At 39.9% G+C, this 27,191-nt stretch overlaps 1 protein-coding gene across 3 annotated transcripts; it reads right to left on the bottom strand.

The window, feature by feature from the left end:
• Positions 1-1,482: 1,482 nt before the first annotated feature.
• Positions 1,483-25,546, bottom strand: C1QTNF3 (C1q and TNF related 3). 3 transcript variants are annotated; one of them, XM_063619568.1, is made up of 7 exons: positions 25,437-25,546; positions 18,059-18,170; positions 15,711-15,865; positions 10,825-10,954; positions 5,674-5,773; positions 2,367-2,522; positions 1,483-2,224 (listed from the first exon to the last, which is right to left on the bottom strand). In XM_063619568.1, exons 1-7 carry the CDS (start codon positions 25,518-25,520, stop codon positions 2,170-2,172), a joined length of 792 nt encoding a protein of 263 aa, XP_063475638.1. In that variant the 5' UTR covers positions 25,521-25,546; the 3' UTR covers positions 1,483-2,169. The 3 variants fall into 3 exon arrangements, with proteins under 3 accessions (XP_063475638.1, XP_055102139.1, XP_055102140.1); XM_055246164.2 differs by having other exon boundaries at positions 1,499-2,522; positions 25,218-25,546; XM_055246165.2 differs by having other exon boundaries at positions 1,499-2,522.
• Between the last annotated feature and the right edge of the window lie 1,645 nt (positions 25,547-27,191).

Genomic DNA, 27,191 nt, shown 5'->3' with positions numbered 1-27,191 from the left:
TTTAAATCAAAATATTATATATATATATATTTAAATATAACACTTCAAATATACCAAAGCAAGAAAGTGTCTCTGGCCATCAAATATTATCTTTTCCACAAGCTTTTCTTATGCTCTCAGCTAGATACTGTTTCTCTCTCCTTTGAATTCCTAGCCCTTTGCCTTCTATGGCTGTAAAAACATTCTACTTTATGTTTTGTTATCCATGTACTTATTCCTTTTAGCCTATTGTCCTCTACTAGGTTGAAAAATTAGAGAAGGTAAGAATTGTACTTTAAATGCCATAGGAGTGCCTGGAATAGCAAAGTATCTTGCATAAAGTAAATGTTTATGAATTCCAGCCACATCGTTTGGAGTTTACATTTGCATATTCCATCCTCTGAATTATTTTTTTACATTTTAATTTTGACTTCAGCTTTTATTCATGATACACTCAATAAAATTCCTTCAATATAATCTCTTTGTTGTCCAAGGGTCAAATATAATGTTTTCTACACTGGAAAATTACCAAAGCTGATCATTATGTGAAACAGTTCTACACCGTATTACATCCGTGAAGCAAGCAGAAACTCAAGTGCTTCGTTTGCAGGGTTGCTTTAAGGTTTAGAATTTGCGGTCGGGTGCGGTGGCTCACGCCTGTAATCCCAGCACTTTGGAAGACCAAGCCAGCCAAATCACCTGAGGTCAGGAGTTCCAGACCGGCCTGGTCAACATGGTGAAATCCCATCTCTATTAAAAACATTAAAAATTAGCTGGTCCTGGTGATGGGTGCCTGTAGTCCCAGCTACTTAGGAGGCTGAGGTAGGAGAGTCACTTGAACCCAGGAGGCAGAGGCTGCGGTGAGCTGAGATCGTGCCACTGCACTCCAGCCTGGGCAGCAGAGTGAAACTGTCTCAAAAAAAAAAAAAAAAAAAAGATTTAGAATTTGCAGGTTTTGTTTATTAGATGGTACATGTAAATTTCCTACGACACCTAACTACTGTTTCCTTTTTAGCTTCTCAGTTTTGGGACACTTGTGAAATTAGTCTTTCAAGTATAATTCTGGTCATGGGTAAATTGTGAAGGCATTGGAAATTATCTGCACCTTTTCCCATCTCTGTTGTGAATCAATTTCCCACATACCTGGGACTTGTTGCCTACAACCAAACCTTGTGTGTCACTAAGGTGAAAACTTAGAATTTAAGCATGAACATTACAAAGACTTCAGGTATGTAATAAAAAACCTCTTTCCTTAGAGGTATTCAGATTTTATTTGTGAGCCCTCTAAACATCAATGTCTTAAAGGGTTGAAATTATAACAATGGAATAACTGAAAAGTGAAGTTTTTCTGGAGTCACATGACCCTGCTGTGTGCCCAAGTCACCTATTCACATGGCTGTTCACATCATCTGCATGAAAATATTTTCACTTTCTGTTAACTATAGTGATTCACAATTCTATGACTATTAAACTTTATTAAAAACAAGTTTAGAAAGTATCTTTAACAAAGGTGTGTTTATTTCCATATATTGCTCATTACATTTTTCTTGCCACAGTTTTATCTAAAGCCAGGTCAAAGTTTTTCTCTAAGGTATTTATCAGTAGTGTATGTTCTTTAGTTATAAAATCCCTCTGGTCAACATGCAACATTTGAATATCTATTGGCACTGTACCTCTATGAAATATTTATGACATTTGTTAATAGTGAACCTCAACCTCCTGACCCCACATCCGAAGTTGGGGGTGATGTGGGGGAACACACACAAAATTACAACCACATTACTGCTCAAGCACTTTATAGCTAAAATCTATTGACTTTAAAATAGCATTGTATGTGAATTCAGAGTTTTAACATATTTTGTGGATCAAAAGTAAAGGGTCAAAGGCTAAGCTGAACCCGGAGGGCACTAAATTAGCTAATAAGGCAGTTAGTGCCCCTGTTCTTGCCCCAGCCCTGTCATGTCACTGCATCCGATTCTCTCAAATGTTATATAGAATAATGAACTTAAAACTTCAGGGGTTCCTGAAAACTGGTATTAAATTAAAAGCAGAGCAGTCAAAATTCTTTGCAAATGACTTCTGTGATAGAAAAAAATATTTCCAACCTGCGTCAGATGAGAATTATCTTTTAGGTGCCAAGGAAAGAGTGATAAAGATGCTGAGTATATTAGTCAAGGTCATCTGAGAAGACTATTTTGTGGTTGATTCTTCTGAGCCCCTGAGTTGTCCAACATTATTGGTGTACCTGTAGCGTGAATAACATTGTAACCAATAATTTTTTGAATACAACAATGTAAAACCCTCAACTTTAATGTTCCTCAGATCTTAACAAATCAGCTCAGCTACAAGTCTTCCCCAAAGTGGAGCTATTCTAGTCATATATTTACTTAGTTTCAAAGAGCAGGAATCCTGCAAAGGTGGAGAAGCGTTGGTGGTCCCCATGGAGAGCGCCATTGCCCATTCGCAGCCAAACCTCATCCCCTTTGGCTAGCTTCAGCACAGCATGATTGCTGGATGTATCTGATTTGCCCTTCATTTCATAGCTAGAAAGAAAAAGAGGAACAAACTACTTAGTCTTTGCCATGAACAACCAGCTCTTCACCAAAGTCTGTGCTCCCCTTCTCTCCTTCCCACAGGTATAATCCTGTGGCTAAGTTCTCTAAACAGCCTGTGAGCAGAAATGATCTATGTGCCACTTCTAAGGCTGGCTAGTAACACTCTCACAAAACCTCCCTGCTCCTTCTTAGGACTGTCTGGAATGTTCATGACAATGACCAGAATGATCTTAGAAGCCATATGTTGAATACTGGGTTCTTGGAGACTGTGTGGAAAAGAGCTCTCTCTCTTGTCTGCTCCAACCTGGAACAACCTTGGGCTGTTTGATGAGAAGGAAAGAAAGTTATATTATGTTTGAGCTATTCCACTGGGTTTTTGTTACAGTAATTTAGCTTCCCCTAACTAAGCTAGAATTTGGTACAAAAGGAGGCTGGTCCACAACCCAAATAAAAATAGGCTTGCACTGGCTCATGGTCAGGCAAGGAGCAATGGGGAAACAAATATCATGGTCTGGGAAAGCAGAAGATCCATGTTACACTGTGCAAAAACATTTGGAAAACGTGATAACTTGGAAGATAGATCTAATGCCTGCAGGGTAAGAAAGGGAAGTGATTGGAAAAAGCCAAAGTACTCTTTGCTGCTTTTAGAAAGATGTTGCTACAAAAGATGAGTTAGGCAAAAACTGACTTGTTTGAAGAAGAGGAAGTAAATAGTGTCTACATGGTTGGGGCCTAACAAGGTTAAAAAAGCCAGGTGTCTTTATAGCTGGAAGAGCAGTGATAAAGTTGATGTTTTTTCCTTAAGACTACTCATTCAGCAGCCATAAAAAAGAATGAGTTCATGTCCTTTGCAGGGACATGCATGAAGCCGGAAGTCATCATTCTCAGCAAACTAACAAACAGAAACAGAAAACCAAACACCGCATATTCTCACTCATAAGTGGGAGTTGAACAATGAGAACACATGGACACAGGCAGGGGAACATCACACACCAGGGCCTGTGGCAGGGTGCGGGGAAAGGGGAGGGAGAGCATTAGGACAAATAACTAATGCATGCAGGGTTTAAAACCTAGATGACGAGTTGATAGGTGCAGCAAACCACCATGGCACATGTATACCTGTGTAACAAACCTGCACATTCTGCACATGTATCCTGGAATTTAAAGTAAAATAATAATAAAAAAAAGACTACTCATTCAATCAAGTAGACACAGCTGTGGCACAATCTGATGGATTAAAAATATTGCCTTTCTGCCCAAATCAATTGCTTTAGAAGGCCTCAGGGTAACTCTATTAAATTGAGAGAAGGCATGAAGACAAGGAATAGCAGGCTGAAAACTGTCAAGAAAAGTATACGGAGTGTGGTTTAGTAACACACGTAACTGACTTCACTTAATCTATTTAACAAATGAAGTAAAAGCCAGCTAAGTAAATAGAGTAAAATCGAGTAAAAAATAGAGTAAAAGCCTGCTAAGGAAGTTTCTGAGGAAATGGGTTTGCCAGAGACCCAAAACTGGACTCAAGAGGCTTGGGCTGTTTGACTCAGCTTTCAAATTTGCACCAGCAGGAAGTGGGCTATGAGAGAGCCTCGAGGAGGGCCTTCTCACCTTTCAGATGTGCCACAGAGAAAAGCAGATAAAGAAGACCCTCCCAGAGGACAGAACCAGGAGCCAAAGAGAAAAACAACCAACAAACCAATCTGATGAAAAGGACTACTCATTGACTGACTCAGGGCTTTGAGCTGGATGCGTTATTTGTGCTTCACTGGCTGTCTCCCATAGGGACGGAGAGATGGGGAGACATGTCTTCTAAGTGTAGGAAGAAGAGTTCAGCAGATATTTGGAAGCCAGAGGGCAGAGAAGGTTATCTGTTCACCAGAATCCCCTTTCTTCTGTCCCATTGGCATTGCAATTCCATGTCACCCTTGCATTTGTTGGGTGGAAAACAATGTGACTAAGTTCTCTGATCAGAATTCCTGATCCATAAATATTTCCACAAGCTTGCAACAGCAAGCTTTTCTCCTTCTGACTCTGGCAATGACAATGACTAGAGAGAATTTCAAAGTCAGTTTGTTTGTTTGTTTTTTGTTTTGTTTTTGAGATGGAGTCTCGCTCTGTCGCCCAGGCTGGAGTGCAGTGGCGTAATGTCAGCTCACTGCAAGCTCCGCTTCCTGGGTTCATGCCATTCTCCTGCCTCAGCCTCCCGAGTAGCTGGGACTGCAGGTGCCCACCACCACGCCCAGCTAATTTTTTGTATTTTTTTTTTTTTTTAGTAGAGACGGGGTTTCACTGTGTTAGCCAGGATGGTCTCGATCTCCTGACCTCCTGATCTGCCCGCCTCGGCCTCCCAAAGTGCTGGGATTACAGGCGTGAGCCATCGAGCCCGGCTCAAAGTCAGTTTTATAGATAGCAGAGCTGCTTTCATCAGCCTGGCTTCCTCAAAAAACAGGAAGAATAAACCCGCTCCCAAACTACACCCCTCCTACAACCCCTCATTCTTTCCCAACCTGGAACTCTTGCCCTGGACTGGTCAAGAAAAATCAACTTCTAACATGTTAGAGTAACTGGATCTCTTAGTTGCAACAATTTCACCTACCCTAACTCATCTTTCTGTCTTTTAGCATTTCAAATACATCTTCCCACTCAGGTAAGGCTTCAGAAGTAAACACAGCAATTATCACACATCATCAAAAATAACAGGGAAATGATAACAGCCACAAAGTTTTTCATAGATAACTCATGGCCCATTTAATTGTAAGAAAGGTGTTGGCTCTCTGCCTCTTTGCCACATTCCAAGCTAACATCAGAGGGCATGGGAGAATGGGAAAACAGAAAAAGGGGCAGAGAGAGAGGAGAAAAATAATGAGTTATAAAAATAATCCAAATGATTGGTTATGGGGAGTGCTGCTAGTAATTAATGCAAGGCCTCTTATCAACCTGCTGATGCTCAAGTTCATCAGATTAATTTTTTCCCAAACAATAATGATGATAATGTGGCCATATTGGTGCGTGAGGGCTCTTATTAAGGACAGGGGCCATGTCAGGCTCTATTGACTCCCATACGCTTCCCTGTCATTAGGCATTCCTTGAACAAACAACGGCAGCATGGATGAGACCCATGATAGAAAAGACCACCCACCTGTACATGCTGAAGACTGTATTGCCATTGTGCATAAGGTACACATACACTTCCTCAACATCCTCATGCTTCATCATGCTGAAGGTGAAGAAATACACACCTGAAAAAAGCAGGTATTTATCCATGTTGATATTAACATGTTATACATTGAGGACCTGGAAATACCTGGAGATTTGCCAAATGCCTTCACATGTTTTTTATTGATATTCTTTGTAGTGTGGTGTCTCTCCTTGGCCTTACTTTGCAGGAATGTCCCTTTATCTAATCCCCTTCCAAGTGCTTTCAAGTGTTTTGAGATTTTCTCAATGTGTACACCGTGTATCCCCAATAAGATTTAAAAGTCTTTAAAGAAGGAGCCTACCTCATTTTAGCTGTATCTCACTGCCTTGTGCCCTGACAAAGTGCTTAGGGCAAAGTAGGTGTTGTTCCTGGGCATAAGTTAGCTATCATCCTCATGTGCCACAGAACTCGTGTTATCAAGGTACAGAGAGGTTTGTGATTGAACAACAATGCTCCATGACTTAAGAAAATGAGCGGCCGGGTGCGGTGGCTCATGCTTGTAATCCCAGCACTTTGGGAGGCCGAGGCGGGCGGATCACGAGGTCAGGAGATCGAGACCACGGTGAAACCCCGTCTCTACTAAAAATACAAAAAAAATTAGCTGGGCGTGGTGGCGGGCGCCTGTAGTCCCAGCTACTCGGAGAGGCTGAGGCAGGAGAATGGCGTGAACCCGGGAGGCAGAGCTTGCAGTAAGCCGGGATTGCACCACTGCACTCCAGCCTGGGCGACAGAGCGAGACTCCGTCTCAAAAAAAAAAAAAAAAAAAAAAAATGAGCAACTATAACAATACAACAGATGATTAAACTCATTAAAGGGATTAGCCAAAGATAAGGAAATCTTGGAGCACAGAATAAATGTTTATGAGTTCTAGAGAAATGGTTCTGGTAATTTCTCATGCTATTCCTTGTATGTTGGTGAAATTATATACAATAAACAGAAAGACCCAACTTAGACTCAGCAGCAGGACCTTGTCACTAAAAGTCTATATCCTCTTCATTTGAAAAAGACCAACATATATTTTAAAAGATTTGAGTTTTTTAATAAGAGCCTAGGGTTCTTAATTGAAAGCAATATAATATGACCTAATATACTCTAAATGCCAGCACACAAGATACTTTCACTGAATGATTAAGAAGAATCCAATAGCACACAGACAAGACAAAAGGAAAAATTTTCAAATTCTAAATGATCTGGGGTTTTGGTGTGCATTTTGGAAAGGTGAATGAACGTAAGTCATCAAGCTCTTACTGATTTCCATGTTACATTTTAAACAAATGGGCTTTCAAGACAATAACCCAGAAATAGCTTTAATAAAAGATAGTTCTCTTTCTTTCTCAAAGGTGCAATCAAGTAAGATGAAAGTTGTAAGGGTGCTGTGTCAATTCACCTGATTCTAAGTCAAATTAAACGAAGAAGTATGATGATGCTTTGTCTAGTGCCAGGAATGCATATTCAATGTTCTGGGAACAAAGGAAATGGCCTAAAAGTTTATCATGCCTATTCATATGCCTAAAGATTGGCCCACAGAGGAAAAGTAAAGGCAGATAAAAATTAAAAGCCTCAAGGAAAATAGTTTACATGTGTTTAGTTTTTCACATTTTACAAAATTTCATATTAGACACATACACATACATGATTTTCAATGCCTCAAGAAGATAAAGCTGAAATCAAAATGACAGGAAAATATATTAGTTTTTCTTACAAAATGATGACTACTATTAAAAATAGGTTGCAAAAACATGTTAGAAAGAGGAGACTAAAACACCAGATGGTGAATAAATGAAATGCCTGGAGTTGGAAATACTGAAGTGAGTATGTATTATACCCACATGTGGCTTTCCTGCAAGGGAAGGTACCGAAACCAGAGGAGACACATTTGCACTATGGTTTGGAGGTCTTTGTGTTGCTGTAATTTCAAAAACCAGCCTTCTCTGTCTCTTCACTCCCAAAGTCGAAAAGGACAAAATGGTCTTTTTGCAATCTATTGCAAAAATGGAGACCGAAACAGAGAACTGTGAGAGTCAAATGACAGTTGGTATCACTAGAAGCTGAACATCTGGCCCAAGAGAGCTCTAAAAAATTAAATCCTTACTTAGGCTTCAATTATAAAGCCATTTAATTCCATGGAAATGTGGACTAGGTATTTCTAGGCACTAATATAATCTGTAGCATAGATAGCATTTAACAGAATAGTTATAAGAAAATTATGACATAAACCTTCAGAGCAGAAAATCACATAAGAACATTTAAAGATGATTTTCATGACATTAAAGTGTGATGAAAGATTGCTTCTATCATTTCATATCTCAGTTCATTTCTGACTTAAACTGAGTAGAAAAAATAAATCAAGGTGCACTTAAAAGCATTTGTGAAATCTGACAGGGCCACTGCCTCCATCAGAAGTTTCTTCCTTTTAATTCTGGATACCATATAGAGAAATGAATAGAATTGAAAAACAAAAACCAAATAAGTATCCACATTCTGCAACACTAGGAGACTGGAAGAAAATCAATGAACTTCAAAAATACCTGTAAGTGCTGCCAAATGCCCCTGAGGGTGGACAGAGTCACGTGGAGATAACACGAGGTTGGGCTGGGCTCTGAGGAGGCCAGGTGGCAGCAGGTGTCACACAGTGCCAGGAGAAATGCACTCCCTGATAGTGAGGGCCACGTGGAAGAGCAATGCTGAAAACAAGCCCCTGTGAACAGGGGCTGAGCGGAAGCCAAGGCTGTGTTTGGGGTGGTGGTTGCTAGATACAGTGTAGGATGTGGAAAGAGGACCTGCAGTGGCCAATCTCAAAATCTGCCAGCAAAAAAAAAAAAAAGAAAAGAAAGAAAGAAAAAGGCTCCTGAAGGCAAGGGAACCAGGAAGTATAAGGCTGGCTTCAGAAGCTTTCACGGACCCAGTGCAGTCTGGAGAGGTAGTGGAAGTGTGTGACCAAGAAAAACACACATCAGGGCCATACTTAAAAGAATCCGTTAGTCCCCTGGTAGCAGGGGAGGAAGCCTTTGAGTTATCCAGTCTAGAAATTGCCCTGGTCCTTTCTTCACCAACAAACTAGAGCATATGGCTGGTCTAGGAAAATTCAACTCATTCAACCATCAGTTAATTTTTTCAAGTAGTAAAGAAAAGCAAAAGTGACCCTAATGGATTAACGATACTCTCCAAGAAAAAATGTTTTCAAGTAGTAGATGAAAAATGTAGCCATGAATTTATACTAATAAAGCAAATACCTCTATAAAAGAACATTATAGAACAAAAGGTGCAAACCCATGGTAGAAATGGCCAGACAATAAATGGAATTAAAAGCTGGGGGCATCAGAAAAACCTGGTGAGATCTGAATAAAGTCCACAATTTAGTCATAGTATTGTACCTAGGTTCATTCTTTATTTTTGTAATTGCACTTTGGTTATTTAAAATGTTAATAGTAGGGGAAGATGGTTAAACAAAATATGAGAACTTTGTATAATATTTTCATAACTCTCCTATAAGTCTAAAATTAATTCAAAGTAAAAAGTTTGTAAAATGGGATTTTCTATTTATCAACTGTCCAGAAACTTGAAAGCACATTTTGTTGATAAGGCTATCAGGAAATAAGTGCTTTCATATCTTGACAATTTAAGTATATTGGTACAACCCTTACAGGGAGCAATTTGGCAAAATTGATAAAAATTATGGATATGTTTATACTGATAATATTCCTAAAACTTTAGCCTACAGATATACCTGTAAGTGATCAATTACAAAGTGGTATATTCTTGCTGGCATGGTGGATCACACTTGTAATTCCGGCACTTTGGGAGGCTGAGGCAGGCGGATCACTTCAGGCCAGGAATTTCAGACCAGCCTGGCCAACATGGTAAAACCCGTCTCTACTAAAACTACAAAAATTAGCCAGGTGTGGTGGCCTGGGTCTGTAGTCCCAGCTACTCAGGAGGCTGAGTGGCGAGGATCGCTTGAGCTTGGGAGGCAGAGGCGGCAGAGGTTGCAGTGGGCCGAGATGGTGCCACTGCACTCCAGGCTGGGCAATAGAGACTCTGTCTAGAAACAAACAAACAACAACAACAGAAAAAAATCCACCACCACCAAAAAAAAAAAAAGCAAACTGGAAACAACCCAAATGTCCAGCAATAAGGGAATTCATTGAATATACTTTGGTACCTTCAGCTGTAAGAAAGAAGATGAAGTAATGATGTGAAAAGATTTCTAAAATATACTGTTAGTTTTTTTACAGCAAGACACAATCAGAATGTAGAGTGTCTTAGCTTTTAAATAGAAATATGAGAAGATATATTTGTATTCATTTGCATAAACAAACTCCTTTTTTTTTTTTTTTTTGAGACGGAGTCTCGCTCTGTCGCCCAGGCTGGAGTGCAGTGGCGCGATCTCGGCTCACTGCAAGCTCCGCCTTCCGGGTTCACGCCATTCTCCTGCCTCAGCCTCTCCGAGTAGCTGGGACTACAGGCGCCCGCCACCACGCCCGGCTAATTTTTTTGTATTTTTAGTAGAGACGGGGTTTCACCGTGGTCTCGGTCTCCTGACCTCGTGATCCGCCCGCCTCGGCTTCCCAAAGTGCTGGGATTACAAGCGTGAGCCACCGCGCCTGGCCTTCACTTTTTAAATAAGTAAATGTATTCCCTGCTTAATTTATTTTAATTTAAAAAATAGGATCAGGCACTCCTTGAGGTGGTGGCAAGGGGAGGAAACAGTTATGACACATTTAAACTGAGAATTATGTTTTAAGGACTTTTAAAGTCAGAGGTAACTATGTCCTCTTAAGAATTATTTAGCTCAGTCTAAATCAGAGTTAATAATATTAATGACTATGGCCATATTTTAAAAACTATTTTTGTCTTTTCAGATTCTAATTCGTTTACTTTGAAATCCAACAGAAATCTATATGAACTGTTTGGTTTAACTTGAATCAGAAAAAAATAACTACCTTAATGTCTTTCTTTATTTCCTACTCCCTTTCTCCTTCTTTCCCTCCCTCCCTTTCTCCGTCCCTCCCTCTCTTCTTTCCTTCCTTCCTTAATTGTCTTTACTATTACATTAATTAACTCAATCTTCATCCTATGTTTCCATCTCACCTGATACTGGGGCCCCAAATCTACCAGTCATGACATCAAAGAAGTTTCCAATGTTGGTCTCAACACTGCTGAAGATAATCCCACTGTTCTGATTGCTGAAGTGGGTTGCCAGAGAAGCCATGAATGCAATCTAAGGAAAGAATTATTGGTCAATAAATAGGCAATTTATCTTAAAGAAGTCAAGTTTTTATGCAGATTAGTTTGTTAAACATTATACATAACAGCAAGATTGGGAATAAACATCAATCTATGGAGAAATAAATAAATAAATTATGGTAATTCCAACATTTGAATGCTATGCAGCCATTAGATTGACAATGTCTATCAACAGTTCTGAACATAGGTTTCAAAGATTATTTGTCTTTCAAATGATTTTTGAAATATTAAAATTCTGTTATCAAATAATACCAGAAAAATTGAGATGAAATTTTCCACTTATAGCCGTGAAATGCACATTAGCAAATTCAAGGACCTGAGAAACCCTATAGCCAAACATTTTAATTTTGGTAACCCTGCATTATTTTTTCCCCAAAAGATACCTATTAATTTCTTTTTTTTTTTTTCTTTATAGAGACGAGGTCTCACTATGTTGCCTAGGCTGGTCTCAAACTCCTAGGCTCAAGAGATCCACCTTCCTCGGCCTCCCAAAGTGCTGGGATTATAAGCGTGAGCCATGGTGCCCAGCCTATTAATTCCTAATGAAATTAATTCTTTGAATACACTTTGAGAATTCTTGAGGCTGATCTAAATGTGCATCTGTATAAAATGAGAAAATATCTTCAATACACTGTTTACTCAAAAAGTAGACAACACAAGATCATTATTGGCTGATACCAGCCTTTATTAACTGTGTCTGTGTGGATGGAGTTATTGTGTGGGCAATTCAGAAAAATATCTGCAAGAATATTCTTGAAATTATTAATAGCAGGTTTTTCTTGGTAGAAGTTTCATGGGAAAGTTTTCCTTCATTACACTTCTAATTTTCAAGTTAGCATGTATTAATTTTATATTCAGAAAAAAGAGATACTAATTTTAAAGCTATAGAATTGTATTTATTTACATGAACAGACATTTAGGATAGATTGTCACTCATGAAATAAAGTAATAATATGTATATATGTTCCCATCATATTTAAAAGTAACATGTATATAAGTATGCATAAATCTGAAAAGTTATGTAACTGTATATTAATAGTAATCACCTCTTGGCATGTTTTATTATTTTTGGCCCAGAACTTCCCTAATTTTTTTAACAATGAAAAGATATTACGTGAATAACCTTGAAAAGGTAAAAAGGAGTGTTTGCAGTTATCTAAAATATAGAAAAATGGTTTACTAAAATTAGCAATCTTTTTGAATATTAGAACAACAAAAATTTCTCAGCATGATTTTGGACGAAAAAATGTCATATTGGAACTGTAAAGTTTAGAAATGAGAGAATCTGAGAAGTCATTTAATGGTCAACACCCATTTCTGGGAATGGTTACAAATACTTTATGTGTAATCTTTTAAGGGACTTTGAAAGCCTCTGCTTAATCAGTAAAAGATCAGCAAAAAGAATTAACTTGAGAAACCCGCTCATGGTGGCAACCAAGAGGCTGTACGAGTTTGGGAATAAGACTGTCTACTTGGGTCCAAATATATGAGATTAAGGTCCACCTCTCTTAATTCTGTCACTTGGCAATTGAGCAATTAGTAATTGAGCCTCAAATTTCTATATCCCTTAAGTGGAGAATTGGGCAGTGCTCTTCCTCCTCTTGCCACCACTACTACTATTGTTACCACCTCTATACTACTAATGTCCAAAGACAGGGTTGAAGTTCAAAATACAAAATGTTAACAACAACTTAAAAAGCCTTGAGACAATTCCGCCCGTCAAGAAAAGCTTTTGTCACTATTCACAATAGCAAAGACATGGAATCAATCTAAATTCCCATTGATGATAGACCGGATAAAGAAAATGTGCGACATATACCCCATGGAATACTATGCAGCCATAAAAAAGAATGAGATCATGTCCCTTGCAGGAACATGGATGGAGCGAGAGGCCATTATCCTTAGCAAACTAATGCAGGAACAGAAAACCAAACACCGCATGTTCTCATGTATATGTGGGAGCTAAATGATAAGAACACATGGACATATAGAGGGGAACAACACACACTGGGGCCTATGGGAGGATGGAAGGTGGGAGGAGGGAGAGAATCAGGAAAAATAACCAATGGGTACTAGGCTTAATATCTGGTGATAAAATAATCTGTACAACAAATCCCCATGACACAAGTTTAACTATGTAAAAAACCTGCACATGTACCCCTGAACTTATAATAAAAGTTAAAAAAAAAAAGAAAAGCTTTTGCTTAAAACCACCATTGAAGAATAAGCTGTCAATCCTTCATCAAAGTCAATCCTTCATCCAAATGAGTCATTGAAACTGAGTGTAAGTTAGATTAATAAATTCTTTAATTTGCTGGGACCTTCAAAGAATGTGAAGTTCCCTCCTTCACAGTCTGCATAAGACCCAAATGATTGTACTGTGATTTTAAGGTAAAATAGCTGATGGGGCAAATTTAATAATTGCCCAGAATGTTCTCTATCAAACTGGCTACCCTAGGGCCCCTTCTCCATGGTTTACCATTCGTAGGTTATGGGTTAGAGTGTCTAGCTTTGAGATGTTTACCTTCTGTCTTATTAAATACCTTAACCTGGCTGAGTGGCACCTCTAGCCTTTTTGTTTGTAAATTTATACTGGCACATGGATCCCAGGTTGCCGAAATTCTTAAACAGCATTTGGCTAGGCACGGTAGCTCACACCTGTAATCCCAGCACTTTGGGAGGCCGAGGCAGGCAGATCACTGGAGGCCAGAAGTTTGAGATCAGCCTGGCCAACATAGCGAAATGCCGTCTCTACTAAAAATACAAAAAAATCTGCCGGGCACGGTGTCGCGCACCTGTAATCCCAGCTACTCCAGAGGCTGAGGCAAGAGAATCGCTTGAACCTTGGTGGAGGCTGCAGTGAGCCAAGATCACACCACTGCACTCCAGCCTGTGCACACACACACAAAACAAAACAAAAATGGCATTCATCTGAAAGTTGCAAAACCCACAAATGAGAGTAACACACTAACTATTCAAGTTATTTTAAACTTGAAAAACCAAGGCCCAGAAAAATGATGGAACTTATACAGGCTCAAACCACCACCATACACGCACAAATAAAAGACAGAGTTTCCCCCTAATTGATCTTTCAGGCAAGAATCGCTTTACAGTCTAGTTCTTCAAAAATCTCTCATATTGCAGGATTTTATCTCAGTTACTTTATTTTTATCCACAAGTTACTTTTTTTGGGAAGACACTAGTCAGAAGGAAACTTAATTTTTTTAAAATGCTAGTTTTCAATGCTGATAGAAGTCCCCTGGAGGGGATCCATTTCAAAATATTAGCCCTCCTCCACCTCCCAGAAATAACCCAAAGTTAGTAATTTTTCTTGTGACTTAACCTCACAGTTACAAGTTTAAGACGTTGTTGGCAATAAGAACTTTAATGATCATTTAAAAGAGAGATAAATAATAGGTAAATGGGTACTTGAGCCTGGAATAAAATGTAGTTTTAACCTCATAAATTGATTTTTTAGACTTTATGCTGAAATGAATGTAATCTGGTCTGGAACACTGAGTGGATGACTCAAAACTGAAATTCTCCATTGATAAAGAAGATTCTGACAAGAAAAGCTCAAGTAAAAATTATACCACAAGGTCAAGTGTGGTGGCTCAAGCCTGTAATCCCAGCACTTTTTTGGGAGACCGAGGCAGGCAGATTGCTTCAGGCCAGGAATTTGAGACCAGCCTGGCCAACATGGCAAAAACCCGACTGTATTAGAAATACAAAAATTAGCCAAGTGTGGTGATGCATGCCTGTAATTCCAGCTACTAGGGAGGCTCAGGCAGGAGAATTGCTCAAACCCATGAGGCAGAGGATGCAGTGAGCCAAGATCACGCCACTGCACTCCAGCCTGGGCAACAGAGCAAGACTCTGTTTCAAAAAATAAACAAAAATTATATCACAAAATCTGAGTTGAGAGAAAACAATGTATATCAATATTTATGTATGGATTAGTATATGTAAATATAACTATATTAATAAATATATATGAATATTATATATACAAATATATATAAATATACATTTTATATTTACAAAATATATAAATATATAATTTATAAATACAAATACATATATATTTGTATTATATATACAAATATATATAAATATAAATACATTTTATATTTACAAAATATATAAATATAAATACATTTTATATTTACAAAATATATAAATATATATTTATATATAAATATAAATACATTTTATATTTACAAAATATATAAATATATAATTTATATATAAATATAAATACATATATGTTTACAAAATATATGTATTATATAAATACACATATAAATATATTAATAAATACATATATATAAATATTATAACTAGACATTTCATCATTCCATTTATATATTTAAATGTTTATACATTCGAGTTGGCCCAAACCCTTATTACATCTTATCACATTCTTAAAACATCTCAATCGGGAAAATAGGAGATGAGTTTATATTTAGGGTTGCCTTGGATTTGGTCCTATGAGGGACTTACATTTCACCCTTCCTAAAGGTCTCTCCTCCCTAAGAATAATATCTAAGTCCCCCTTTTGGACAGTATGGGCCTTATGCAAACATCCTGTGATGTAGATGAACAAACTGAGACTCAGATTTACTCAGGATTGGGGAAGACTTGAGGAAGCACTCGAACATCCGGATTCCTGGCCCCTTGTGGCCAGGCAGGTTAGAAAGCCACCGGGAGATATACCGAGGATGGTTTACCTGAAGTTCTGGTGGAATCCCCGGGTAGCCCTTCTCTCCTTTGGGGCCATGCTGCCCCCGCTCCCCTCGAGGCCCCAGGTCACCTTTGTCGCCCTTCTCACCTTTGGCTCCTTCATGACCAGTGGCTCCATTGTTGCCATTGTTTCCATGGTTTCCTTAAACAACCAGACATCATCACATGAGAAAACCCAGTCGCTCATACTTACCATCCATTTCTAGACATGCTGTCCAAACTCAATTATGAAAGGGGACCATTCGAAACAATCCCAAATATAACCAAGGGGTATCATCATCTAAATAGGGCACCAGGCTCTGAAAGAAGCCTTAGATACACTAAAGCTCCAAAGCCTGTTTATCCTTTGAAGCAAGGCTTGGAGGAAAAACTGTGTAGAATTCTGATTATCACATTTTCATTTAAAATAGCAAAGATTGGAAACCACCTGTATAATCACCAATACTAGGAGGGCATGATATATTCTAGAAACTATGTTATATAATCATAAAAAAAGAAGGCTGAAGAAAAACATTTAATGATATAGTGATATTCATGATATTTTTAGATTTTAAAGTTATAAGTGGCCAGGTACAGTGGCTCACATCTGTAATCTCAACACTTTGGGAAGCCACGGTGGGAGGATCACTTGAGCCCTAGAGTTTGAGACAAGCTTGAGCAATAGGGTGAGATCCCATCTTTACAAAAATAGAAATTAAAAAATTAGCCAGGTATAGTGGCGTGCACCTGTAGTCCCAGCTATTTGGGAGGCTGAGGCAGGATGACCTCTTGAGTCTAAGAGGCCAAGGCTACAGGGAGCCTGGATCATGCCACTTCACTCCAGCCTGGACAATAGAGCCAGACCTTGTTTCAGGAAAAAAAAAAAATGTTATGAGTAAATACAGATAACATGATACTATCTTTGTTTGGAAAAATATGTATTTATGTATTATATCCATAGGGAAAAAAAGACAAGAATAAGTTACAGAAAAATATTCACAGAGGTTCTTTTCTAAATGTGGAACATGAGTAATTTTCGTGTCATTCTGTGTATTTTTCTGTCTCTTTGAAGTTTTCTACAAAAAACACATATCACTTTTATAACTGGGGAAAAGGTAAATTCATTCAGTAAACAAATTACAGCAATGATTTTGAAAGCAAGAGTTGGAAAACAATTTTAACTTTTCCCTTTGCCACGAAGAGACCATTTCTACACCTCTTCTTTATTTTTAATATTTGCTAAATTTCAGGCTTTTTGCTGTTTATTTTGCATGCTATCCTTGGTTGGTTATCATACCAGCCTTACAGCCCTTCCAAATGGATGAACTTTGACTGTGTTTACAAATTAATGTGTTCAGTGACAAAGCCATTTCCTGGTTAGAAAACATTTAACCAAGGCCAACCTTTTGTGTAACCTCAGAAGAGTTAAGACCTGAGAAGATTTTACAAGGGTTGAAATAGGCCCTACCCTACATCATTGCACCTGCTGGCTGCTGTCCTTGATGGCCAGTGACATAGATTCCAAGCCAGTAAGTGTAGTTTAAAGTTTAACATAAGATGTTCTGGCTGTAAATTTGGTTTTGTGCGAGAAGCTACTCAAAAGTAGAAAAAAAAAAATTGAACCACATTTGATAAATATTAACATCAATGAGAGTAAGTCACAGGAGAGCTAGTAGACTTTGGCCAGACCCTGAGATGAGGTCCTACCCTAAGGATTAACCTAAGGATGAAGACAATAAAACCCAAGATAGGCTTGGGAGCCCCATATTGAGGGGACCTGGGCTACCCTTTCCTGGACTGACCCAGGGTACCAGCAGGCCCGCGGCACTCCCCTGTGCCTGGCGGCATTGGCACAGTACAGATGACTGAACTGCTGGTCTGGTGGGGTCTGAATTCCAGAGCATTCCCCATACCACTACATGGTACTGGAGCCTAAAAATGTTTCCATGAGGCCGAGAGTGGCATGAGAGTCAACTGAGAGACGGCTGAACATGGAGAGATCCTGAGACTGGAGGAAGAAGCACTTAGCTGGACCTAGAGTCACACAGAAGGATGCACAGCTCAGTGACTGGCATTGAGAGGGCTGTAGCCCAGAGCAGTAAGCTTTCGGCTCTACTCTGCTCTTCATAAAGCACGCTGTGGCAGATATACTGGAATGAAGACTATGACCTGGTCGTTTCGGACTTAATGCTGTTGAGGAGCCTCCCAGCCTATGAACCTGGTACTCCAGGGTGCCAAGAATCTAGCGGATCCTTTGGATCACACAGAAGTGATCCCAAATTATTTAGGTTTGCCCTTTGCTCCTACTTTAGCTCAGGCTGCAATTAGATTGACAGTATGTCTTGCTCATCCTTACCTGGAATGCCAGGAGGGCCGGGTGGCCCAGGGGGGCCTTGGTAGCCTCGAAAGCTGTAGTCTCCATGACAACACTTACTGCAGTCTGGGGGTAGTCCTCCAGTTTGTGGAGACTAAAAAGACAGAAAGAGAAGCTTCAGAAAAAAAGGTACTTGTGAGCAATTAGGATTTTTAAATTTCCACTGGCCTTGGCCCTTAGGTAAGCTTAATTCCAATCGAATCACAGCAAGATCAGAAAAGATGGGATGGGGTGGAAATATCAATGGTAAAGGGTCAGGGAGTAGCTAAGGTCAGTTGATGATCAAAGGAAAAGGCAACAAAAAAGTCAATAGAAGAAGATGCTCTTTGAAAAGGCGTGTGGGTGGGGGTGGGAAGTTGGGTCCTATTTCTGAAAAGTGCCTTCCTGCTGCTACTGTAACCACAAAGGAAGAAACTTCTTCAGAAGTGGACTTGGAAGCCTTTTCTCTTTTCCAACTGCCACAGCCCCAGATACAGCTAAATTGAGTAGATGGTCCTCAAATTACAAGAATTATCCACTTTAAGCACTGTTTTTAAATGCTTACTATATCCATGATACTGAGTTAAGAGCTAGATTAAGATTTCTTAGAAATTCTAAATAGTAACACTAGTTTTTCAAACAGCCGTAGCACACTTAAATTGTCTTAGAAGACGAAGGAAATAAAGTATTTTTAGTCCAATACATTTATTTACTTATTTAACTGACAACTAGAAATTATATGTATATTTATCACGTATACCATGTTGTAAAATAAGTACACAGTGTAAAATACTAAATTGAGCTAATTAACATATGCATTGTCTCATATACTGTTTTTGTAGAAAGAGCACTCCAAATCTACTCTTAACAATTTTCAAGAATATAATACATTGCTATTAACTATAAGTCCAATATCAATACATTTTTATTAATTATCTACATCTTGAAACAACTTTAACTTTGTAAGTAAATCAACTATTTAACATGATTTCTATTTCACACATTCCACTTTAAAATGTGAAATGATTGGGCCGAGCATGGTGGCTCACGCCTGTAATCCCAGCACTTTTGGAGGCCGAGGCAGGTGGATCACCTGAGGTCAGGAGTTGGAGACCAGCCTGGCCAACATGGTGAAACCCCGTCTCTACTAAAAATACAAAGATTAGCCAGGCATGGTGGTGCATGCCTGTAATCCCAGCTACTTGGGGGGCTGAGGCAGGAGAATCACTTGAACCCAGGAGGCAGAGGTTGCAGTGAGCTGAGATAGCACCATTGTACTCCAGCCTGGGCGACAAGAACAAGACACAGTCTCAAAGAAAAAAAAATTGTGAAATGATTATCTCACTGTTTGAACCAATATTTAATAAGCACTTAATGGGTACTAAATATGCTCAAGTATGACACTGAGTGAAATGCTTATTTATACAAAGATAAATTTCTAAAATATATGTTTACCATCAAAGAGCTAAAGACCTAGTGGAAGTTGATTGACAGAAGAGTTAAAGTTGCTTATGAAATTTGAACTCTCATCTAAATTGGCAACTTGCCTTTTAATTATGTCATACAAAATACTTGTGGAAATGTTCCTAGACATCGATTATAATTCAACAGTCTTTTGAAAACAGCATGTTGTTGCTAAGAGATTCATGAAAAAAATGAAGCAAAGGAGAGAAAAAGGAGGCCAGGGAAGAAGAGAAGGAAAAAGGAGACACAGAGGGAGGAAAAAAGAATTTAAAATTCAAGTTGTATTTGTCACTAAAAATTTAACTGGATCAAAACTTCACACGGTTAAACATTTAGACCTTACTTTCTTTTTTTAAATAAAAAATGGGCTTGAATTTTGTTCTCACTCTCTCACCACTTTTTCCTAAAATTTTCTGCAAGGCTATTCCGGGAAAACACTGAACAGTATCTGTAGCACAAGCATTCTCCTGCAACCTCTCAGAACCCAAGTCTTGCCTGATCAGGAGCTATAACTTAGAGCTAGCTCCTAGTCTTGTCTTCAGTCTACCAGGCTCAAACCTGGACAAGAACTAGAGTCTGTGAAAACCTTCTGTCAAATTGGTAGGGAAGAAAAGTCAACTAAAGCCATTGGTTTGAGATAAGGGATTTCATCTCAGGGATTTTATCTGAGGGATTTCAGGACACTTGGAAAGTCAAAGACACCATGGCACGCCCCACCTTCTAATCCAAAATTGTAATCTGAGAAGGAAGGATTCCATATTTCCTGTTATGGTTTTGCCAATGTGAAATTCAGCCTTTTAAACCTCAGAAAATCCAGGGCTCTGCCAATGATGAATTTTAAGGATGGAGAAGGGAGGAGAAGGAGGGAAAATCCTCAAGTGGAACCATCGATGTAGGAATGGAATGGAAATACTGAAATGCTTAGGAATGTTGAAACACCCACTGGACTGAAACCAGAATTTCCATCGTGGTGCTGCGTGACCTTAGAGAAGCCGCTGTTCTCCAGTCATCTTTTTTTGTTTGTTTTGTTTTTGGCTAGTAAATCAGAGGATTGGATGAGGTGGTGTTGGTGCACAGAAAATGACTCTTCAAAATATGTGCTTCAGCATGTTGAGTGCTTTGGAAATGGAAGGCTTCAGAAATCAGCCACGAAGATAAGGTGAGCACAGGGAGGATGGAAGGCTCTGTGGGGCAGGACAAAAGCTTGCTTGATCTTGATTTTCAGTACAAACGCAGATCATGAGAGAGGGGCCTCATGATCCTTCTGAACTTTGGTGTTTTAAGAAAGACGTATTGGAAGAGCTATCACAGGGAAAACTGGCTTGTGGCAAATCTCTTATTAAAAAAAAAGAGAGAAGCCTCAGATCCAAGGTCTCTCTCTGACCTTTCCCTGCCTCCCAGTCTCTCTGATCTTCTTTCCAGAAGTGCCGGGAGGGACTCTGTCTGGAATTTCTTTATTTGACTAAGAAAGTGTCTTTCCAAAAGAAATGCAATTGTCTTAAGACCCCCTCCTTAGGAATCTCATCAAATAACTGGGAAAGATCAACCACTGGAGAAGTGAAGAGACTGGGAGTCATCACAAGGCTCAGACAGGCTTTTTTTCTATTTCCTGAGGGCAGCTAGGAGCCATAATCTGGGAAGCTTTAAGACAACCTCTGTTCACAGTAAATTTCTCTCTCTTCCCTTCTTGACACTGTTACAGTAGGCAGCTACTCAGACATGAGCAGGGTAGGGGAGGGCTCTACCTGACCAGGAATATCAGGTGATCATCAGGTGATGATCAAGTGGCTTTTAACTGTTTCTCTAAAATAATAATTGGTTGCAGCCAGTGCCGGGGAAAGGCAGTCTTCCTAAAGATAGAAAAAACCTGAAACTGGTTATTGGCAGCTTCCCAGTAAGATCTCAGGAGTTGGGCAAGTGGGCTCAAGCATGTGTATTAAGAGGCAAAATGGCAGAGTTTAATTGGCAAATGACCTCCTAGGAGCATTTGGCTGGTAAGAGCAGAATACCTCAGGTGAGCATGGTTACAACTCCAGTAAACATACTATGCATGCTCACCTCCCAAGTAAGTGCTGGCAGGCCACCGCACATGTGGACAACCCACCCCAAGGGAAGAATCAAGGGAGAAGTAACGCAAGACCCCAGAAGTATGCCAACGTAAAAAAAACCCAAGTCAAAAGGTCAAACCGTGCACTTGTCTTTCAAGTTGCCCATTTGGCCCTTTCCAAGTATACCTGCCTTCCTTTTGTTCCTGCTCTAAAGCTTTTTAATAAACTTTCATTCCTGCTCTAAAACTTGCATTGGTCTCTCCTTCCACCTTATGACCCTCAGTGGAATTTAGGAGCCAAGAATTGAGGTTGTTGCAGACCTGTATAGATTCACTTTTGGTAACAACACCTCCCCCAGGGCCCAGAGGAACTTTGTAATTTACTTCTACATTCCCCAACTCCCTGCTACCCTACATGGAAGGGTGTGTAAGCATGCATTGGGCTATTGGGAAATCATCCCCATGCGGTATGTGTTTTTCTCCCATTGATCTGCCTTTGGACAGTTAATTTTCAGAGAATCTTCAGAGGATGAAACAGGAGAAGATTTCCCACTTTTTCCCTACAATTGTCTTGCATTTTTTTCCAGCTCTACAATGCAAAGATACTATTTTCCAAAGCCTCAAATAATAATTTAGAAACATTTTGTTTTTAAAGTCTAGTATCTAGGCACAAGAATTCAGCTCCAGGAGATGAAGTTGCTCAATGCTAGAGCCAACTAGGATTGGAAGTGCAAGACCAAGCTACTTGAGGGCACTTTGAGGGCACAGAGCTGCCACCAGAACAGTGAGAGACTTCTGGTTGCTACTAGTCGAGCGCCTCGTGAGAACCCTTCAGCAACATTGCATTACATGCTCCTTCCTCTGGCCTTGTCTTTCAAAGTTCAATTGAATGGAAAAATACTTTTGCATTGTTGAGTCTTTTGCTGGGACCCTTAGAACAAGTTGGACGGGTTGCGTTAATTCAGAAGTTTTCTCCTAGGTAAGGGAAAATTACACGTAGGTAGTTGCTATTTATGATCTCCTTGTTTATCATCCCCTTTCCCCAAAGCAGGACAAATTTGTATGCAAAAGGCGTGTAAATTTGCAGCAGGCGAGAAAGAGTTTGTCTCTAAGACACGCTCCATCAATTTTGTAGATGGAGGCCTAGGGGTAGTGATGCAGAATTGAGCTCTGCTCTAGTAAGTGACTTCTAGGAAGGAGAGTCATAGCTCCTTTTTAAAATCTCCTGCCCCCCAAAAAAGGGAAAAGAAATAAGAGGAAGGGAAGTGGGAGGAGGGAGAAATGGGTATCCGGGACAAGGGGGAGAAACTGACAAAGGTGAATGACAAAGAGGCTGCAGAGAAGAAAATACCAGGAAAAGAGAGCCCAGGTCTGCCCACCCCAGATCTCTGGCCATTGTCCTCCACCATGAACCCACAGCTGGAACATCGTTCCAGACCATACATCTGATTATCTCACTGTCCTGCTATGAACAAACAAAACCTAGCTAGCAAAGCAAAATCTAAGCTCCTAAACCAGCTAGCAGAATCCTTCTTGGCACTAAAATCATGTAGCATCCTGTCCCCCCAACCCCCACCCCTGCATCCCTAACCCAGGAGCTTCAGCCACAGCCAACTCCTCACAGGCTTTCCTGTCTCTGTTGCAGCACTTTTTTTTTTTTTAATTTGCTGTGGATAGTCATTCTTTCAATCTCATCTTTTAAGATCCAATACAAAAACTATCAGTATTTTGACACTTTTGCCCAACTGCCTTTTATGTACCGATTTTATGTAACACATGGCATTTAATTAAACTTAATTTAATTAACAAAAATTTATCTCTTCTACAGCCCTTCAGGATGGTTTGGACATGGGAGCTCAGGCACATTTATCTTTATATATCCCTGGCCCCCCTTTTAAAGTTTGGTACAAAGTAGAAGCACAAGAAATGCTTGGGAACTGAATGAATAAGAGGAAAAGTGAATTATGATCAAAGAAGAGGGACAGGGGAAGTAGGGAAAGAAGGAAGAACGTAGCACAGTCCTAAATTCAAACTGTGGTCTCCATAGCTATTGGTAGAAGAGTTGTATTGAAAACTTCCAGAATGTCAGTAACTCTAAATATCCTCAATAGCTCCTGTTGGTGGTTTGTTTGAAAATACTTCAGGAACCTAGAAGGTAGACTGAAGGAGAAATGTGATTTGGATTTCAGTGGCCTGCTGGGTGTTGGTTGTCAGGACATAATGACCAAAGACAACATTTAACTTCCTTCTGCTTCCTCTGGGGGAATCGCACTGTCATGGCCAGGAGAGATACCATCTGTTGGCCAGGAAAGATACCACGTGTGAAATGGAAAGTCCACATCAAGTCTTGGACACAAGTGAAAATATCTTCACCACAAACAGAAACCCACACACAAATTAGTGTTAATAATTACCCTTTAGCCAAAAGATTGTCAGATGAATAGACAATCTCTAAAAGTGGCTTTCAAAAGATAGGATCATATTTAGAGATTATCATTTCTTCTGTGGCTCCTTAAAGAAGCAATTTTCTCTGGATACATCCCCCACAGAATGGTTTGGGCAACTGCCTTGTGTGGTCAAGTTAGAAGTTCTGGGTTAGTTTCAAATCTGCAAAGGATTCTGTGTGTGATCTTGGTCTGATCATATAACCAAACAACCAACCTAAACTTCTGAATCCATGGTAGGAAGGATTTAGATTTCAATTACATGAAATTCTTCAGGTCCTATTTAATGCATTAAAGTAATCAAATCTTGTAGTAAAAACCTGTATGTTCAAATATCATATAACTCAAAGTAACTCTTCTTGCCCCCTCCAACAGTTTTCAGCATACTAGATGTCTAGAGGGTAATTCAAAATATGTCTCTTCCTGTACTTAATATTTTAAATTACATTGAGTTTCATCAATTTGCAATTCACTATACTGAAATCTTAACTCACTCTTACACTACCAAGAGTTAAAGATATTTCCTTAGAGCTGAATTTATAACCTGAGAAATAGATCAAGTCCTCTGTGATTATCAGGCATCAAATCATGCTATAAGGTTTGCATTTCAAACAGTTTATTTTTTATTTAACTCTTTAATTCTTTTTAAAACAGGCTGAACAGAGAGGCTTAACAATCTAGAATGCTATAAATCAAATAAACAAGACTGCCATGAAATGTCACAGTATACTCACAAATCAAAGTAAAAAAACTTTGCTTTTGACAAACTCAAAGGGCAGCTTCTCCCTGCTGGAAGGGATTAAGAAAGTCCAATTCTCTTAAGAACAACAAATGATTGTCTACAGTGACCCATCTGTCTGCGTGGGTCAGCACTCCTTTCCGGACCAACAGAGCAAGAAAGAAATCAAGTCCCAGCATAGCAGGAAGCTGGCTGGCCAGGTTCCCCGTTCTGATGGGGTGATATTACGGCCACTATCCCATCACATCATTGCTGCCTCGGCTGATTTTCTAACAGAGACCGACAGTCTCTCTTGTACCCGAGAGCAATCCAGAAAGAGATTCACAAGCAGCTTAGCGAACTTCTCGAAAGCATTCATTGATTCTAAGAATCTTAGCCAAAAAAAGAACAACAGCAACAACAACAACAACAGCAACAACAAAACTCATTAAGCTTTCACAAAAATCCTTAGAAGAGAATTCTGAGTACCTGGCCCCAGAATGTGGTGATCTGGGCTAGGTCATCTACCTCGGGGTGCGGTAGCTCATCTGGTCTCAGGGATTTTAGGTCTGTAGAAGTGTTATTATCCACAGTCCCAGTTTTAGGATGGCTCCGCTCTCTCACTTTCTCCCTCCTGGAGCCGCTACGGCCAGTCTGCTGGTGGCTTTGCACTATTCTTGCCACCACTTTATTAGTTCTTCCGCTCACCTCCATGTATTCATCTTGACACAGGCAAAAAGGGAGGAAAAACAAAGCCAGCAGTTGCCAATAGACGAGCTGCCTCCAAAGCATGATTCTCAACAGAGCCTCAGAGCCTCCCTGAGAAGACAGCAGGGCTCCAGGAGCGTGGTCTCCTCGGGCAGATGCCAGGACTGGAGCTGAGAGCTGCAGCGGCGGAGTGGTTTTATACTTTGGTGTGTAATAAATAAGGCTGTAGGCATGCCAGAGTGACAGCAGCCCTCCTCCCCAGGCAGAACAGCCCCCATTCATCATTTTCCCACACCACAAGCAAGAACGATTTGTGTGCACAGTTCCCAGTTGGCGAAATTCATAAATGTCACACCTTGGCACGTTTCTGTTGAAGTGTGAAGAAAACATACACAACCAGCTGGGAACAGAGAGCATGTGTCCAGCAGTTTGCGTTTGTGATTAGACATGGAAAGGCTGTGTATTTGCAGTCTAAAAAGCCTTTTGGAAAAATCTACCCTTGCGCTTGCCAGGAAAGTCAGGCTTAACTGCATCAGTTTTGTCTGAAATGGCAGTGGGAACCCATTCAGGGCTTTCACGACAGCTCTTGCTTTCTAGTTGTACTGTTAGTATTTCCCCACTTTGACCCACTTAAGGTAACTCATTTCCCCTTCCGGATACCAGTGGCAGAAGGCAGTTGGTTGCCTACAAAACACTGAGCAGGATTCAGGTGCAGTGTCTCTGGGTTTAGCAAAGGTATTTCGCCATCCTCAGCTTTACTTCTTTTCCCCATGACTTCCCAAAAGCCAAAATTAAATCAAAGTTAACCAAGTCACTTATTGTCAGATGAAGATACAACACCCTGCTTTGTGTTAAGAGAAGGCTGTCTCTGGCTCCTCTTTCTTTTGACATATTCTTGATTAAAATAGAAACGGGGCCGGGCACAGTGGCTCATGTCGATAATCCCAGCACCTCGAGAGCCCAAGACAGGAAGATCCCTTGAGCCCAGAAATTCGAGGCCAGCCTGGGCAACTTAGCGAGACCCTGTCTATACTTAAAAATTAAATAAATAATAAAATTGAAGAAGTGGAAAGCACCGAACACGTTATTTCAAACACAGCATATCCAGATTAAGAGGATTCTCATGTTCTTTGCTTTAGTTGCTATACTTTTATTAATTCAGCCAAAAAGCAAATGGACGTTCCTAATTGCTTCAGGATAATAAATTAAGAGAATTTAAACAGTTTTGTCATCAAAAATTGCTTCTATTTACATATGATTTTATTTATATTACTCATTCACTCGCTTAAGAAAATGTTACTGGCCTTCTCTCATGAAAACTTCTCTCTTAAGAAAATGTTACTGGCCTTCTCTCAGGACTGCAAAAAGCATGGGTGGCAAGCATCTGATGAGAAGGGGGCGAGGTGGCACTGTGGGAAACTGAGGCTTGGAGAAGCTCAGCCTGCTGATGAAGAGTCAGAGCAGCTGGGGAAAGGGGAGAGGAGAGAGAGCTGTTGACAGCTGCCCCCATCACTCAGACAAGGGCCTGAGAAGAAAGAGCCATCTCTAGAAGTGGCCAGAACTGTCAAAAGCTAGCCTGGCCCCTCCTGCAGCTACCAGAACAGCCGCTTCCAGAGTCCACACTTATACATGGAAAGGGTTTGGTGCTGGGGACGGAGGGAGAGAGTTACTCTGTGAACTAAAAGCTCTCCAGGCCACAGTTCAGGAGCCTTGGGAGCCATGTTCAGTCCAAGCAGTCAGTTCCCACCTAGTAGG

This window comes from Symphalangus syndactylus, chromosome 16 (assembly GCF_028878055.3).
Source record: "Symphalangus syndactylus isolate Jambi chromosome 16, NHGRI_mSymSyn1-v2.1_pri, whole genome shotgun sequence".
Lineage (NCBI taxonomy): Eukaryota > Metazoa > Chordata > Mammalia > Primates > Hylobatidae > Symphalangus > Symphalangus syndactylus.
This window is presented reverse-complemented; position numbering and strand designations above follow the sequence as displayed.

What these genes read in the sequence shown, in the direction of transcription:
- C1QTNF3 (XM_055246164.2), bottom strand. Translation starts at nt 25,520, where the DNA reads ATGCTTTGGAGGCAGCTCGTCTATTGGCAACTGCTGGCTTTGTTTTTC. An exon ending in TCACCACATTCTGGGGCCAG is followed by an intron (nt 18,171 to 25,217) that starts GTACTCAGAATT and finishes CTGTCTTTTTAG; the next exon opens with TCTCCACAAACTGGAGGACT. An exon ending in CGGCCCTCCTGGCATTCCAG is followed by an intron (nt 15,866 to 18,058) that starts GTAAGGATGAGC and finishes TGGTTGTTTAAG; the next exon opens with GAAACCATGGAAACAATGGC.